The 18069-nt window shown below is 37.6% G+C and overlaps 1 protein-coding gene across 1 annotated transcript in view; it reads left to right on the forward strand.

The window, feature by feature from the left end:
• Positions 1–13200, forward strand: part of rbfox3a (RNA binding fox-1 homolog 3a) — a 245591-nt gene extending 232391 nt beyond the window's left edge. The window contains exon 14 of the mRNA XM_077550723.1: positions 3604–13200. Within this exon, the coding sequence (XP_077406849.1) occupies positions 3604–3606 (3 nt within the window). The 3' untranslated portion in view covers positions 3607–13200. The remainder of the gene's footprint in view (positions 1–3603) is intronic.
• The last annotated feature ends 4869 nt before the right edge of the window (positions 13201–18069 follow it).

Here is an 18069-nt window from a genome sequence, read left to right on the forward strand (position 1 = left end):
AGACGTTATCATAAGGGGACTGTTTAGACGGCTCAGCAGCGCTATGGAGAGCAAACTCGACAACTTTAACGTTGTTGTTAACGTTTTAGTTTTTTTTGTTCTCTGCTAAATAGTCAACCCTCCCAGATTTTTGCATTCATAGACTGTGTGAGACGCCGTTTCACAGTCAGTCATGCTGCCTGAATGGTCGCTTGCTATGAACGTCGCACGTACGTACGTGACGTGATGGTTATGGGCAACCGTACCGTTCTCTGGCCCACCTCTTCCAATCATGCTAAACTGGGGATCCAAACCATACTTGGGCGCGGATCGATTGCGCTGATTAGCTATATTCTAATGCTAATTGCTGCAAAACGGAAACAGATACAAATATACTTTTTTTCCTGATGAAAGAAAAGACTCTAATCTTTATTTTGGTAGGTTCCATGCTTTTATAGAAATAGAACACAATATTCTGTGGGCCTTGCAAAATCAGTCAAAATCCAGTAAAACAGCCGGGAGCGAAGGAGGTTGCTTCAGTGAAAATGGCTGGGAGTGAATGAGTTAAGTTGCGTACATTTATACCATGTTTTCCTGTGTGAATAACAATATACTATGTCTTTAAAGAGACACCTGTCAGGGTTTCTCATCTGTTCTTTGAAAGAGGTTGATGGCCCACCCACTCTCTGAGCTCGTTTTCGCTGTTCGCTCTTGTCTTGCGAACCTTGACTGATCAGCCAAGAAGCCCCGTCGCTCACCTCCAAGACTCGTTGTCTCTGCTCTTCTTGCAACAGCATGTGGACTTTGTTTGAAGAAGTTTCACACATAGCAGGTGAAGAGGAGCACGCAGGAAGTTGGTAGGTTTGGGACGGGGAGTCACAGGTGCACAGGCTGCTCAAGCCATTATCTTTTGCGCAGCAATTTTTTATTTTTTTTTCGGGTGTCACATCGTCTCAATTCTCAAGCATCCTTGATCACCTATTTTGCGAGTGTATACCTGAGCCCCAGCGGCAGTTTTGGAGCTCACATCACCTCCAAATCCTCCAGCCTTCCCCTCTTCTGCTTCCTTCCCATCCTCTGAGGCTTCTTCTCTGCAGCAGTAGCGAGTATGAAACAAGTCTCGGAGGGTGTGAGCCTGTTAAGCTGAGACGAGAAGAGGCAGTTATCAGCTGTGATTGGTGACACGCTGGTGCAGCTCCACAGGTCCTGTCTCTCACGGTCTCCCATAGGAGGGGGCAGGACCAAGCAACTACAAAGTGGTGCTGAATTTACAAGCAGCCTCTTTTGAAGATCCAACTTCACCCAACACAGACACTGACTTTCATTGTCTCTGTTTTATAACAGGACGAATGGCATGACAGACTAGTATTACACCCAATTGATGCACCATTGAGCTCGATAGAAATAGTTGCTCTTTGTTCTAGTGCAATTTGCAAGAAATTATAATACAGTGCTGTATGGATTTTTTCAATTTTGATGTCAGCGATAATGACTCACTGCCAGCCAAGTAAAAATGTATTTTTGACGTCTATAGTCGTCAATGGCAGTGAATGAGTCAGGCACAAAAAAATCAGCCATAGCCCCTATTTTGACTTAGCCCAACTCCTGCCTAACATGTAGTTCTGCCACTAATGTTTGTGGATGTTTCAGTTTTCTATCTATATTCAAACTGGATTAATGGACTGGTCCCTCTAAATTGTGGGCCAGTCTCTAGGGGTAAAATGTAGCAAAATAATCATCAAAAAGGACTGCATCGGCCCCAAAAGAGGCCGGCATCACTGGGCATCTGCCCGATATGGCAGACTACTGGGTCTGCACAATTACGGTGATTTTCAATGTTGACAATACAGGTATTTGGTAATTTAAAGTAATTAGCAGGACTGTAAGGTAGTGTACATTTGTATATAAAGGGAATTGAATGTCACATTTTCTACTGAGATATACAGTACAGTTGTACAGACCTAAAATTATTCTTGCTGAGCAAAATAATGAGGTAACGTTCTCATAATAGGTCATTGCCCCCCCCCCCTTCCTTCTTTGTTTTCCTATTTTGCATCTAAGAAACTAAGGGTGCTGCAAGGCGACCCGCCAGGCTTCCTGTTATAATAATGCGTTGAATGATTTCATTTTTACAATGATTCAGAGAGTTTAATGCCCTCTGTTCACATATTTCTGAATGAAATACTGAAATCCACCACACCAGTCTGCAGAGCTTGGTATTTCCCTGCTTGTGCCCCAATCGAATTCACTGACTATCCTGCATCAGCACTTAGACGTGGTCTGAGGCTGTGAGCAAGGAATTTTAGAAAGATTCCCGGCCACCAAATTGCCACTCCACTAGCTTGGCAGAGACTGGTATGCCAAATTGGAAAATCAAGATCCGTTGGCATTTGCACCACACCACAAATAAGAAATTTTGACACAGACTTCCATGAACATCTACTGCTTGTCCTAATTTGAATTACGATTGTGTTGGAGTCCATGCCAGCTGTTTTGTGGCAGGGACATGAAGGCATATCCAACGGTCTAACTTCATGGTTGATTAGAGTGTTGTGGATTATGGTTGTTAAAGCATACCACAATCCTTTGGAATGTCCTTTTAGAATAATTGCATTCCTTGAAAGTGTTGGGATAGAAATACGTTTCAAAAGGTCATGAACACAACATCTTATAGTCTTTTGCCACTTTGACCTTTCAGCTAAAATAGACCCAATCAACAAACACAAATTCCTTTTAAGTTTGGTCAGGGTGTGAATACTTTGGGCGTTTATTGTTTATATTAGATATTGTTGCTGTTATGTGAAAAACGCTTATGTCCCATTTTGTCATATTTTTTGCATTTTTATGTTTTTGTAATGAAACTGAATGCAGACATCCCAAAAACGTTTTAATTATTTATTTATTTTTAATGGACGTGTTTTTCACGTAGCATTGACAATGTATACATTTATAGCCTTTTTAAAGTTAACACGTGAAAAATAAGACAAGACAAGACAAGGAAATCTATAACCTAAAAAACAATAAAATACAGAATGTATTTTTTCAATTCAATCCACACCATACTGATCGTGGACCGGTGGTTAGGGATCCTGGTTTAAGAGACTGGTTTAAGAGACCTGTTTAAGAATAAAGTTTTTGCCATAAACATGTACGAATTATATTATAGAAACTTGAATCATTATTTTTCAATATACAAGTCAAGTTGATGGGAAATGTTTAGGTTAGGCCTTTTCTTTCCTTGTTCCACCATTACTGTATTATGGGGTACAATAAAGGTCCATAAAGACATACTTGGATGAGTTTGGTGGTGACGAACTTCACAGGTCTATACCAGAGCCCAGAATTCAACCTAGATGACATAAAATGGCAACGTCCCCTTGTCCAACTTCAGTGACTTTGGCCTCAGCAAGTGTCTTCTGGATGAATAGACAAAAATTCCCATGGATACACTTGGAAATCGCAGAAAGATTTTTCAAAATCTTTCACAGTTATTTAGTGACTATACTATATATCTTTGCTATAAATAAAAAAATGAATAAATAAATACGAACAATATTTCCAATCTGCAATGTATCTGCATCGATGTATTTACTCTTACCACTCTTGTTTTTTTTTCTCTTTTAGTAAATAAATTTCTAAAGTGATGGGTACAGATGGACATCCAAAACTGAGAAGAAAAGTGTGGCAGCAGAGGGACATCGTAAAAGACCACCCCAAAAAAAAAAGTGTGTGTTCCGGAGCCTTTTTTATCGAGAAGAAGAAAAAAAAAACACCTGAACGAAAAGAAGGATGGACGGGAGATGATTGTAGACCTACTCTGAGGCCAAGGCCTAAACCATTGAGCCTATGTAGTCTATTATGGGGCAGGGGGCTGATAGCTCTGACCCCTGTAAAAAAAAAAAAAAAAAAACAACAACAACAACAACAAGGTCATCATAAAACATTTTATTTTTGTAAAAAAAAATTATGTTTATGATTTACAAAAAGAAAAAAGACTCATGTATGTATTATGAATATGTACATGTCTAATATATATATATATATATATATATATATATATATATATATATATGGGTGTAATACAGTAGGTATGTTTAAAATAAGATATGTGTCTTTACAATTTAGAAGAGACGGGTGAGATGATATTCGACCCCTTATGTCTTCTGATTGTACACCCATTAACACCCTTTCTTTATTGGGTTTATGCCCAAGTGAATGGGGTCACAGCTGGTCAAGCAGATATGTTCCAAATTTTGACGGGGAAAAAATAAATAAGGAGCCAATGTGGTTTTCTTACTGCGGTAGCTGTTACTTTTCTGGCATGTCTTGTGTCAACAACAAAAAATATTCAGAATATATAAATTTGTGCCACTGCACTGATCTGTACAAATGGAAATAAGAAGACAGAATGGGACATTCTTTGACTAGGTCAAGGTTGGTACAGGATATGTCTGCTGGAGGGCCCCCATCATTACAAACAAACATGTCGCTGTAGTGTAGTGGTCGAGGTGGCTGTGCTGTGTAGTGAACTGCTTTTATACATTGTGTCGGGTTGGGTGGGTGGTCCAGACAGCACACAAATTAGACGGTAACGGAGGGGGATCACAGGTGGAGGATTTCAAAAAAGAAAAAAGCCTCAGACTGTTAGGTACGGAAGTATTTGGGTACTGATTTAGAATGATAGTTCAAATGTGACGTGATTGAAGTGTACAATGTACAATGTAATTAGTTACATGCCACACACAAACTGTAGCGGTTGCAAAGAATTGTTGAATTTACCATTTAGGTATTACATCAATGTTATTCAGATTGTCTCCATTTTTATGGGCTCAATAGTATTTGGACAAGTGACACCATTGTAAATATAAGCATTTTTAATACAGGGCTTGGATGAAAATATTTTGCTGTCCTTGACAGCCTCAAGTCTGGAGCTATAATGTGGTCCTAATTGGTGAATGCTAGATTTTTGTGAGATCGCGTAAATTACAGAAGTCCGCACATCAATCACATCTCACTCGTTTTATATCAAAACAATTATGGCAAAATCTTGGAAATTCTGAAAAATCAGCATCCAAATACCTCTGGGTCTAACTGCATATAGATGAAAAAGGGAGTCGAGAAAAACTAAGTTTTATTAAGAGTCTCTTTAATCCTTTCTATTTATATGGATCTCTCTTTAGTGACATCCTTCTATATTTAAACATTGTACTAATAACATGCTGTCGGGCATGGTCGAAGAGTCAATTGTAGCCATTTACTAATGTTGTATTTATTGTATTACCGGTAAGAAGACAAAAACATTTATATATGAATATAGATATATCTATTTGTGATCTGCAGCTATTGAGAATAAGTTTGCCTTTGGTTTTCAACTTCCATGCAGGATTTAATGCACTGTCAATGTATGATGAGGTTTCTACTTGTGTGATGTTTTATTCTGTTGACATTCATTTGTTTGTTTGTTTTTTATTTTCAGTTCAGCTACTGAATGTAATTCAAAAACTCTTGGAACTTTTTAGGTAGGTGTTGTTGTTTTATATATACAGTATATATATTTAAAAATACAGTGCTCTGTAAATGATATAAATGTGTAAATGATATAGCAAAATGTTTCTGATAATATGCTGGACTTCCACTGACCCGGACTGACTGTATTACCACGGCTAATTTGAAAGAAGGGGGAAAGCGAGAATGAAAATTGGAAGAGGGGAACATCCTGAAGGACCACCAGCACCCTGCAGCCAGCAGGAGAGACACAAATGTTTAATCATGGCAGGATCAGTTAGAATTTTTCTTTGCCCTGCTTTTCAAATTTGATGAGAACAAGGAAATTGGGAGCAGACTGTCCCACGTGAATAATACAGAGAGAAAGATGAAAAGGACTTTTTTTGAAATACAGATTTCTTTTTTTCTTTTTTTAATCCAGCTTCCTTGAATCCTAGAGCTATTAAGGTGCTATGGTTTGGTGTGGGCACAAATACAAAGTTAGAAGTTAGGTGTTTCTGAGGAAAAGGGGGTGGACAAAATAATTGGGCTTTCATACTGCTGTGTTTTTATTGTATGTGTGTAAATTCTAAAATGTACACCAACTCAAGGAATATTCCCAAACAATGGCTTGTTAATACTATTAACAAAACAAAAAATTCTAGCATACAGTTTTTATTTGGCAAATTTCTTCGAGAGAGCAAAAAATAAAAGGAATCAAGCCTACACACATATCATCACCCCCTAATCCACAGGTGTCTAGACTTCTTCCTCTGGGGGCCACATACAGAAAAATCAAAGAATGCAGGGGCGACTTTGATTATTTTTCTTCTTAACTTTATCAAGCGCAGCAAAATCAGTAATTCAAGCAATCACCGTACTTAAGTGTTTGTTTTTAACTGCTACCTGAACAGCTTTCTATAAGGCAAATAGTTTAGAATTTTCCAAAATGATGGGGTGGTCAAGACCCTGTAACCGACCAGAAAATATCAGCCCCTGCACTGAAAATCCATCCCGTCTCTACATTCAGAACCAAAAAAGTGCAATCTGTCGTAAATTGGCCATTTTTCAAGCAGTTACTTGGGAATCATTCATCACAATTTGGACCTTGACAACAGAAAGTAGAGGAAAACATTTTTGCTTATATAAATTATCATTATTCTACACACTATAAAAAACGAATTTATTAGTAGCAAATGTCATTTTTTGTATTTTTAAAGCCACTTAATTTATTAAAACCCCAAAATGTATGAATACGTTTTTTATTAATATGTGCTTTATTCCCAAAAATGTATTTATCCTTTTTTATTTTTTTATTATTATTTTTTTAATGCTAGCACATACAGAAGGCTTTGATACAGCTTCTGGCCTGAAGAGGACGCTTAAAGCAGTGGTAGTTATTACAAAAAACGGCCAGCAGGTGGCAGCAGAGTATAAGAGATCAGCCAGGGCCATGTTACAACAAGCACTTTTTGCCGGTGTTTTCAACAGGAATGTGAATAATGATGAAACTTTTTATAAATAAATATTCTTATGCTAATTGCTGCAAAACGGAAACAGATACAAATATACTTTTTAAGAGACTCTAATCTTTCTTTTGGTAGGTTCCATGTTTTATAGCTATAGAACACAATATTCTGTGGGCCTTGCAAAATCAGTCATAATCCAGTAAAACAGCCAGGAGCGAAGGGGTTTGCTTCAGTTAAAAATGGATGGCGGGCCATAAATGGTCCCCGGGACATAATTTGGACACCACTGTCCCTATGTTTTTTAAATTTTAGAGCCACCATACTGTAACCTAACTTCCGAGCTTCGTCACATGGAGTGGTCTAAATTTTTGTTTTGGACAATTGCTTTTACAACATTCCTGTTGTGGCGCTCGAAAAGGGCAGCTTTTGAAACCAAGTCTTAAAATGAAAGTTTTTAAAAACACTCTTGCCATGATTCCATTCTAAGGACCTCAAATCTAAACCTTTTTCAAAATGAAGGATGTCCATATTGAATGGTGAAAGACAAGGCTGTGTATAAATCATTACTATCTGTGTTCTATTGAAAAATTACAAAGAAAAAAATACTTTAATTAGTAGATCATTATTAAATTAATTCACCATCAGCTGAGCGCAGAAGAAGATTTAAATCAGCACCATATGGTACACTTTGACATACCTCCATATGCCTGCGTTGTTCAGTGAGACACCAAGGTTGATATACGTAAATGCTGAAAATATCCTTTGTCTCTTTATGATTAATATGAACAAAAATATTGCAGTACCAAAAACATAATGAAAACATCTCCTAGCAGAGGGATTGGCAGCTGTTAATCGTGGCTTATTGTTTAAATTATTATATATATTTTTTTAGTTTAATGGTGATTTCTTTAAAATGTAATTTCCACATTATTGATAATAACTACATCGATGCCTTCACATTGCTAAGCCATTTAATCGGACTTTAATAACCCGTTGATTCAATTGTCTTTGCCTTATTTTGTCCACCCTCTGAAAAGAGCACTGTGCATTGATGAATGTAGCAGCCTCAGGGTGCTTTGGTTTTTCGATGAACTTTCAGGAATCTCTGACAGAAGGAGGGAATTCTTGCCACAAAATGACACTGAACGCTGAAGTCTTCTCGTCCTCCTTTTCTTCCTCTTCCACTGTACAATGAACGAGTACTCTGTGTTCCACTCAAATAGATTTTGCCACTGTTTGAAAAAGGATCAAGAGGTAGATACCTTCCGTGCAGCGGCATTTGTATCTTCAAAGTGCACATGACACATTAAGGACAGTTGGGTCATACAGTGCATGACTGTGTTCTCTGGTCGGAAGCCTTTTCACAGACTGGCACGGAATGTGTGTGGGTGCGTCAAGTGGATTACCTTTCATGAAAGGCTTACCCACCATCATTCCGCAACGATCCACTGCTGAGCACTTTAACTGGGATAACGCACCGGCAGGTGGATCGGGAAAACTGAGGCAATTCGCAAAAGACAGAAGAAAACCAGACTAAAGACTTACAGAAAACAAAACAAGAACAAACTATGAAAGCAACTAACGATGTCAATCTAAGCAGAGATCTCGGTTTACTCTGATCTGTGCTTTGTTCTTCTTAATCTGAAAATTTCTGTTATTTCTGTTATTGGTTGAAGACTTTCATCCTGTTTACATATAACCCTAAATGCTCACTATTGCTGTTTGGAGAACTTTGGGAGAGAGAAAAAACACATAACCGGCCGGCTTCCATTCAAGCATCCATGGCAAAATCCTGTAATTCTGAGAGGATTCTACAAACTAGAATGTTCCGTGTCCTTTACTTTGAAGCTCTCCATCCTTGACCACGTTTCCTCCACAGCGTGTTTACTAAACTCCACACCAGACGAAAAATCCTTGAGCTTCCTATCAGATGTCTGCAAAATGTTCCCCATGTTGTTATTTTGTGTATACCTCAGAAGCAAGACCTAAAGCAGCTACCCTGTCAAGTGTCCAGGCAACCACACCTTGCTAAGCGCCGCTTGTACCCCAGCTACACCCTGACTACAATCCATATGCCAAAACCACACCTACCTCCCCTGGTAACCCACTGACCTCCACATCTAAGACCACAGTATACTTTTTAGCAGATTTTCAGCATTTCTTTAAAAAAAAATAATAATAAATGCTGTATACATCTGTACAGCTAGCTAGCTACCTATATCATGTGTGGGGGAAATAGCATTTTGCAAAGAAAATGATCTCCAACTATAAAAAAATAAAATAAAAAGACAACGTAACTTCTAAAGTCTTAACACCACAAAGTCATAAAACTTGGTTTTATGAAAGATTTTATGTTGGCCACAATTTGACCCTGTAACTAATAAATTCTCATTTTACTTCCTTTATTTCTTAATGAGAAAAATTGCTCTGAAATCTCAACACATGGGAAATTCACCAGCATACTAGAACAAATAGTTATTCATGCAGTCAATATCCCTTTTAAAAAATGGCCTTGTGAACACACGCAAAAGCCCGAATAAGCTCTTTTTAAAAACCCAAATAAGACCCTTTTTGTAACCCAAGTATTTGGTCATTTAAAAGCGATCAGGGTACATCCTTTGAACGGATCCTTGGTTTGTGTTCTGCGCATGCTCTATTCGCAAAGAATCTTGTTTTTTTGAGTAAAGGAACTACCTGTATGCAAGGCGGCCATTTTATGTTGCCACTCACTAAACGAGACTTACTTGTATACATTGATTTCTCCGCTGTATTTTCACACTATTTTCTGTGTCTACCAGAGGTGGGTAGTAACGAGTTACATTTGCTCCGTTACATTTACTTGAGGAACTTTTGAGAGGGGGGGTGGGGGGTGTACTTCTAAGAGTAGTTTTGCCACACAATACTTTTACTTTTACTTAAGTAGATGTGTGAAGAAGAAACGCTAATCTTACTCCACTATATTGAGCTATACTAGAGTTGTTACCCGCCCCATTCATACATTAGATTTACCGCATTTTTACATAAGCGCGCCGCTTGACTGACTGTGTGGGAGCATTTCCGCAGACACATCAGAGTCCTCGTGTTACGTCGTACGCGACCTACGTCGTTTCGACTTTACAGCACCTTCTTTTTCGTTGATTTCGCACAGTAATCACGCCATTTTAAAGTTATTTAAAGTTGTGTTGTTGTTACCTCCAGCATTGGACGTCCATCAGCAGGTCGGCTCGCCATCAGGCACGTCACATATCCGTGTTTAAGTTTGAATTAGCTCCGCTCTGACATCCGTCAGCAATGAATGTCCGTGCGGAAACAGGAAATATTGGTTCCGGCTCTTCCGGGTTTAAAATTACTGTACAAAATATTTAGATGTAAATATTGACTTTAACAGGGAAATCCGACTTAAGTTGAAATTCGGGTTACATCGCCAGCGTAGGAACGGAACTCCGCCGTAACTTTAGGACTCCCTGTATACAGGAAATGCGTCCCTGGTTGAAGACTGGCAAGCATGATGAGAACCCGGAAGAGTGCTTTAAGAAACTACCACCTATGGTCGTTAACGACTGGGAGGCAGCACCGAGCGAGTTACGCCACAATTTGTGAATGGATTGTGCATGCTTGGGCCAACGTGTCTGCTTGCACTGTTGTTCAAGCTCAAAAAGTTTTTATTTTTGTTATTTTAGGATTTGAAGATGCCATCATTTGCACATAATTTTATGTTTTTGTTTGTCTGATGACATTGTTTTTAAAAAATAAATCAGACTTCATGTTCAAGCAGTTACTCAGTACTTGAGTATTCTTTTCAGTGAATACTTTTTTACTTGTACTTGAGTGAATTTTTTTGAGTAACATTATTTTCGAAGTAACGCTACTTTTGAGTAAAATTTTTGGCTACTCTACCCACCTCTGGTGTCTACACTAAAAATGTCACAGTGTGTATCTATACACACACAAATATGCATGTATATAAGTCTGTGCGTCTGGCGCTCAACCCAGCGGAACTAAAGCATAAACAAAATCATTTGGTCAACACACATTTTTCACCGGACTAAAACTAGACTAGACTAGAATAAAAGCCTCATTAATAAATAATAACTGGGACTAAGTCAGTATGCATTTTTGTCGACCAATGAAGACGAGACGAAAATGTACTTCACTTAATTAAAACTGGACTAAAATCAATGGACATTTTAGTTCATGAACAAAAATGAGACGAATATTATATGATGTGATATGGTGTGACATCGTGACACACCCCCTTTCAAATCTGCAGCTAGCAAGTGCAACATACACAAACCCATGGGACAGACAGACGGTGAAAGGTTAAAATAAAAATAAGTAAATTATAGTGATAATTTAACATTAATCCAACGGCTCTAACGTTTCAATAATAATGTTAAACCGACCGCTAACTAATGCTAGCTAGCTTTCTAGCTCATATCATGGAGCCATAGTAGCCACTGTAATTGTATGTAAAGTTGTTTTTCATCAAAAAGATGAGAGAAAATTTCATGTGAAATAGTTTTATCCGAAATGTTCAACATAATCTGCTGACAAAAAATATATAGGGGTAAAATGATTGTCCTGACTAAAACTAGACTAAAAGGTTGACAGTTTTTGTTGAGTAAAACTTGACGACTGAAATTAGGTTTTGTTGAACTAAAATAAAGACTTAAATGCTAGCTCGATAGTCAACTAAAAATGGACTAAATAAAACGGGATGAGGTTGACCGACTGTGATAAAAATAAACACGCGTGAATGAAATTAGACTAAAATTAACACTAGTATCCCGGTTGTTCCAGAAACCGAAATTTTGACCCGAAAAGTGCACTGCATGTAAATGTAGTCAGTCCTTAGAGGTTCCACAGTAAATACTAACACTGATTAAAAGAGTTAACGTAATTTACACTTCGTTGAAAAATACAATAGTAGCAACGTCTTTGTATTTCAAATTACAAGATTTTTAGCATTTTCCCCCCGATAGCAACATATACGTTAGTAATTAGGAATTACACATATGGGGCTTTTTAGTATACTGTGGTCTTTACACCTCCAACACTCCTCAAACCCTAGCAGCCGTCCTGTCCTATGCAGATCCCCAAAGCACAAAGGTTTGAATGGTAGAAAGAAAAAATGATTTCCTTCCATGCTGTTGTATTCATCCATCTGTTTGAGTCTTTTTTTTTATGTATTTGAGGCTTTAATGTGCTTTTATATTCTTATGTGCAGATCTTCTTTTTCTGCTTTTGTATCACTGTATACTAGAACAACGAACTTATGTGACATCACTCAATTGGCATACTTTTTTTTCTCATAGGACTGTAATGAAGGGCAAATTTGTCAATTTACTCAACTCATAAACTCTGGACTTCAATCAAAAGTCAACTTTCAATTTTGTTATATTTTTATATTTTTAAAGAAAATTCCACAAAAATAGAGCTCTAATGCTAAAATATTTATAATAATAATAAATAAAAAAAATAATAATAATAATACTCTATTCTATAGCACTTTTCAGAGCAAGTTACAAAGTGCTGTACAATCCACAATAAAGCAATGAACTTCAACTTTAGTTGCCCTTGGATTTAAATTATGCATATAAAATATGCTTAAATGAAGAAATAAGTAGGAGGCTAAGGGGCTATTCAACCTTGCAGCTAAGTGACATGATCTTCACTACAGTCCTATGTGTATGTACAGTTACTTTATAAGTGTTGGGACACATATTCTGCCTCTGTGCATCGTCACATCAGATGTGAAGAAAAACATCTTATAAATGGAGTTTAACTCATCTTTAATGTGTTATTGAATTATTTGGATTTCAATATATTTATGATTTAAAAACCATGTGCAGTCATTCATCATCAGCAAGTCAAAGGTAATTGGACAGGTGTAAAGACACCTCATTACTGTTTTAAGCAGGTTGAAGGTCTCAAGTTGATTAGATATGTTTGGATAATAAGTGATTTTTTGTTTTTAATTAAATAACACTCAGTATGATACCTAACTATGGTTAATAGTAAAAGAGGTCGGAGGGAAAAAAACATTCAGACAATTCTTACTGAGGACAAAAATAAAATGAGCAAAGGAAATTACATTTTTTGTGTCCCAATACTTATGAATATAGTTTTCTTTGCTTTCTTTTTTCTTTTTGTAGAATCCCAATGTGCTCCAAACTAATAATACTATTTATTATGATATTGGTGCATTATTATCACAATGATTATTACAGTTATTCCAACCATAATTATTATTAATAAACATTTCTTTACTCAATATGAGTGATCCTTTTGTTAATTCCCATTCATGTTAATGCCCATTCATGCGTTCAGACTAATGGGTGACTAAATCTTTTCAATGCACTGACTTTAAATGCCATTAAAGATGTAAAAAAAGACCTGTTTAATTAGAAAATTTGTTGTTAAGGTGACGCAGCAAGATACACATAAACATCACGTCCAAGTCATTCACCCTTGCCAGATATCAAAGGATGGCCTTACATTACATGTTTCAAATCACACAATTCCAATTTGTTTTGCTCTCTACGCATAGAGAGAAGGAGAAATAAATGGAATTGGAACGCTTCAGATATAGGCATGTTTAGCCCATTTATATAGAGAATCCAAGCACATCTAAAAAAAATAAAATAAAAAAAATTGTGTGTGAGTTCAATTTAAGAAGCTAGAAAATTGTAAAAAACATACAGTACTTGAAATGAATATACAAAACAAAAATAAAAATATAATAGACTCCCAATTTGCTAAAAAAAAATGGTTTGATCCATCTCATCCCTCCCACCTCTTTTTTTTTGGGAGCGACTAGTGGAGTATGATCTGCGCAGAGTGGACTATAACCTCCTGTCATATCGAGGGAAAGTGTACCTTGCTTTAACCAAGGTATGTTAACTGGCAGATCTACCACTCAATAAAAGGTTGCAGGTTGGTGTGCGTGTGTACAGACAAATAAGACAAGTAGCCTCATGGAAATATTTTTCCTCTAGAATGATCTAAGTTGGATCATTAAAGATATTAAATGAGAGAGTGAGAAGACAGAGAGCGGGGAGCTAACTTTATATACTGTCTTAGTTTACTTGCAGACTTACCTGCAGACTTCACACGCACATTTTTGCTAATGGTAATATTTGTATTTACTATTTTTTACCGAACATGTCATTGTGTCCTGGTGTTGTCAAAGTAACAAGCAGAGATGGAATCATGTCACATGTGAAGGTCTGAAAGTCTCAAGGCTTAACGTTCAAGTCTCAAGTATGACCTGAGTCATATTGTATTTGGCACATCAAGTCACAGGTTATCTGAGGTCAAGTGCCATGATAAGTCAAGACAAGTCCCAAGTCAAGCCACGACGACATGCTGGAAAATTCACCGATACAGGAGACAGCACAAAGATGTCTAACCCCATCCGGCAGAACCGTGGACGAGTGAGTAGCACATGACTGAACAGTACAACCGGCACACACCAGATGTTGGAGCCAACATTTCGCTTGAATATAATACTGCTTTAACCTAATTTTAAAATGTGAAATTGTGCCCTCTGGTGGCCTACATGTTGTGTTCAAGCCAGCACACGTAAAAAGTGTACACGGGGACTCGTAAACGAGCTCCAGTAGATTGGAGCAGGAAGGAGCGTTTGTTAAAAGAAAATGTTGGATGGACAAACTTTTTCAACGAGGCTTCCATCCTTGTTCGCATTTTGATTATTAAGTACAGTATTAAGATCTGAAAAACTAGCACAATATACGCACACCTAAACTCAGCAATGGGAAGAAAGTGGCATGGAGACCGAAGTCGTCTAAAAAGTAAGTCAAACAAATCTTTTGTATCTGTGGAAGCGTGTTAGCATTTTGTTAAAGTTGAATGTTGTTGGCCTTAATTTTTTTGCAAAGGAAAGGCTACAGCACCAAAGGAGCAGCCACCCTTGACGAGGAGGGTTTTTCAGACCGTCAAGGTGGACTCAGCAATTCAATGTGAATATTTCCAATGAAAATAATATATATTCATATTTTAACAACACCCAGAAAAGCCACCAGCTTCTCTGGACAGGAGCTCATCTCAATTGGACTGATACCTCTTGCGAAAGTGTGTTGTGGTCTTGTCAGACCACATTTCAAATTGTTTGTTTTTAAATTATGGACATCATGCGGGCCAAAGCACAAAATACGGCAACAGAGACGGACTATAAGTTGTACATTGTGCAAGTATGGAAAGAATTCCAAAGAATATAAAGCTTCCACAATTAGTGCCCTCATTTCCCAAACGCTTTTTTGATTGTAGTTCGAATGGAAAGGTGATGTAACAGAGTAGTAAACATGCCTGTGTCACATCTTTTTTTGGAACATGTTGCAGGCATCAAATAAAAAATTGGTGAATATGTGTATCAATATGAACATTACATATCTTGTTGTGATAATGTAGTCAATTGTCATGATATACTGTAGACCGTAGATGAAAAAAAATCCCTAAATACCTCACAATTTTATATTTACAAATGTTGTTCTTAAACTGTTGGACTATTTGCTCACAAATAGTTCCTTTTATGCCCAATTAAGACACTTACCACTTTCTAATTAACACCTGGGGAATTTCCAAACAGAGGATTTGAATATGCATTCTTCGACTTCGATTAGTCTCAGTTACAAGCATCAAATTCAAAATGAGAGATTTTTTTTTTGGGGGGGGGGGGGGATTTGAAAATTAAATATTGTGTCTTAGGAGTGTGTTGTATTGAAAACAAGTTGAAAAGAATTTGCAAATAATTGCATTATGTTTTTAAATGACATTTTATGCACTGTCCCAACTTTGTTGGAATTGGGGTTTATGCTTGTTCTCAAAACCATACGGTATTATTTCCATGTACATTTTTTAAAGTAATTTTACATAACTGTGAAATCATATTTATTTCATCTATTGTTTTTAACTTCAAATTTAGCCATTTTAAACCCATTACTAATTCATTTCCTAAATTGTTAACTTACCATTTTAATCCAATATTTATATGTGGTTTGCCTAAACATCAGTTATGCTGAACTTTCTATCATATCAAATTAACGTAAGCAAACAACTGGCTGAGTTACAGGCTAGCAAATGTACAAATATGATATTTACTGGGCAAAACAAGTCCTCAAATTATTAAAACGGCTTGATTTTGGCAAGGCAAGAAAATCGGTGTTGAAATATGTATTCAGCTAATTAATGATCCTTGGGCTATTTTGCAAGAGCACGTCACACACGTGTTATTATGTTATTATGGTACCAGGGAGCTGTTTTAAAATTGTGGGGCGGGGGGCGATGTTTTCAGATTTAGTTAGATGTCCCACTGCTCTTTTAATGTGCGTATTGTATTCACCATGCGGGTGTATTTGTCAAGGGGCGTAATACATTTGTGATTACTATCCAACCGTCTGGCCCCAAGCTTAGCCAGTTTACCTTAAAGGTCTGTCACAGAGAAGAAGGATAGGTAATTGATTACTATTCCCTTCTTGTTCCACTTCCTACGATGCACAAGACAGAATGCTGGTCTTTATCACCAAGACAATCATTTACTCAAACCAAACAAGGTGTCATCGACTCCACTTCAAACCTCTACATTTATACTGGTTCCTTTTCACCGTTGTGCCGTAAAAATGATAGGAAGCACAAAGAGTGCATTGCTTAGACACCACCAAATATTGATCTCATCAATACACTTTATCATTACTGTATATAGAAAAGAGGTCCAGAACAAATGGAGTTTGCTGTGTTTGCAGCTTTCTTTGTCCTACTATAGGGTTAAGTGGTTTTAATTGGAAAGAAAAACTGTTATGAGGGCCACATGGCTGCTGTTATGAATTATATGTTTAGTAAACACTATTCACCCGAGGGGGTCAAAAAGCGTTGACACCAGATTTAGAGCCATGCAGCTTTCTTTATGAACATTTTTTCCTAGCCAAGTTATCCTGCCTGATATAAATTTTATCACAGCAAGCCAGCCCAATTCCTCCAACTGTAAATATCCTGCACCGGGACAGCCCATATATTGAGCTAAATTGGTTTAGCCCAAACTGTGACCTCCCTTGTCTTATAAATTGACTGCTACTATACTCTGTAATGGTCAGAGAACGTGTGCACAAAACCACAAAAGTTTAATGCTTCTAAAGTCGTACAATTTAGAAGTCGGTTAAAAAGTGCCCTGAAGTTAAAAGCATGGAAGTTTTGTGTTTTCATGCTTCAGTTCACCCGAGTTGCATGCCAGACTTTTGTGTTGGGGGCAAACCAGGCATCGCTCATTACCTGGCCAATATCATCGCGGCGTCCATGTCACCGGTTTGTGAGCACAGAGCGCTATCAGTGAGCTCAAATTCAGGGTCGCTGACAGAGCTCAGCACCGTATTTGAACGCTTATTTGGATGATAGGCACATGACTTTTTTTTACTGTCATGCGATCTACCAGTAATATTTTTGCGATCGACTGGTTGATTGCGATCGATGTATTGACAACCCTTGGACAACTCTGTGAACGTCCCTAAGTGGCCCAGCTAGATCTTAGACCTGAATTTGACTGAACATCTCTGGAGATATCTAAAAATGATTGTGTGCTGACTCTCCACATCCAATCTGGGTTTGAATAGGTACTGCAAGGAAAAATAGGCAAAACTGCCCAATGATAGGTCTGCCAAAATAGTGGCAGACAAGAGACTTTAACCCGAGAGTGGTTTTGACTGTGAGACCTGTAGGGCAGAGGTCCCCAACCCTGGTCCTCAGGGACCGGTATCCAGCCTGTTTTCCATGCCTCCCACAGCCAACACAGGTGATTCATATCATCAGCTAATCAGCAATCTCTGGAGAAGGCTGATAACGATCTCCACCTGTGTTGGCTGTGGGAGGCATGGAAAACAGGCTGGATACCGGTCCATGAGTACCAGGGTTGGGGACCTCTGCTGTAGGGTACATCGGTTCAATTAATTATTAAATTAACAATTGTAATGATTAAATTAATAACCAATTGACTCATTAATTGAAGGAGACTCCAATGTAATATTTAAATTAATTTTGAGCTGAGCCTGCGGAACGCCACATCTATGTATGATAACCTTGTTAAATCAGTCATTAAAATGAAGATTGTACCCTTTAACAATTTTGTGAG

This window comes from Vanacampus margaritifer, chromosome 18, assembly GCF_051991255.1.
Source record: "Vanacampus margaritifer isolate UIUO_Vmar chromosome 18, RoL_Vmar_1.0, whole genome shotgun sequence".
NCBI lineage: Eukaryota > Metazoa > Chordata > Actinopteri > Syngnathiformes > Syngnathidae > Vanacampus > Vanacampus margaritifer.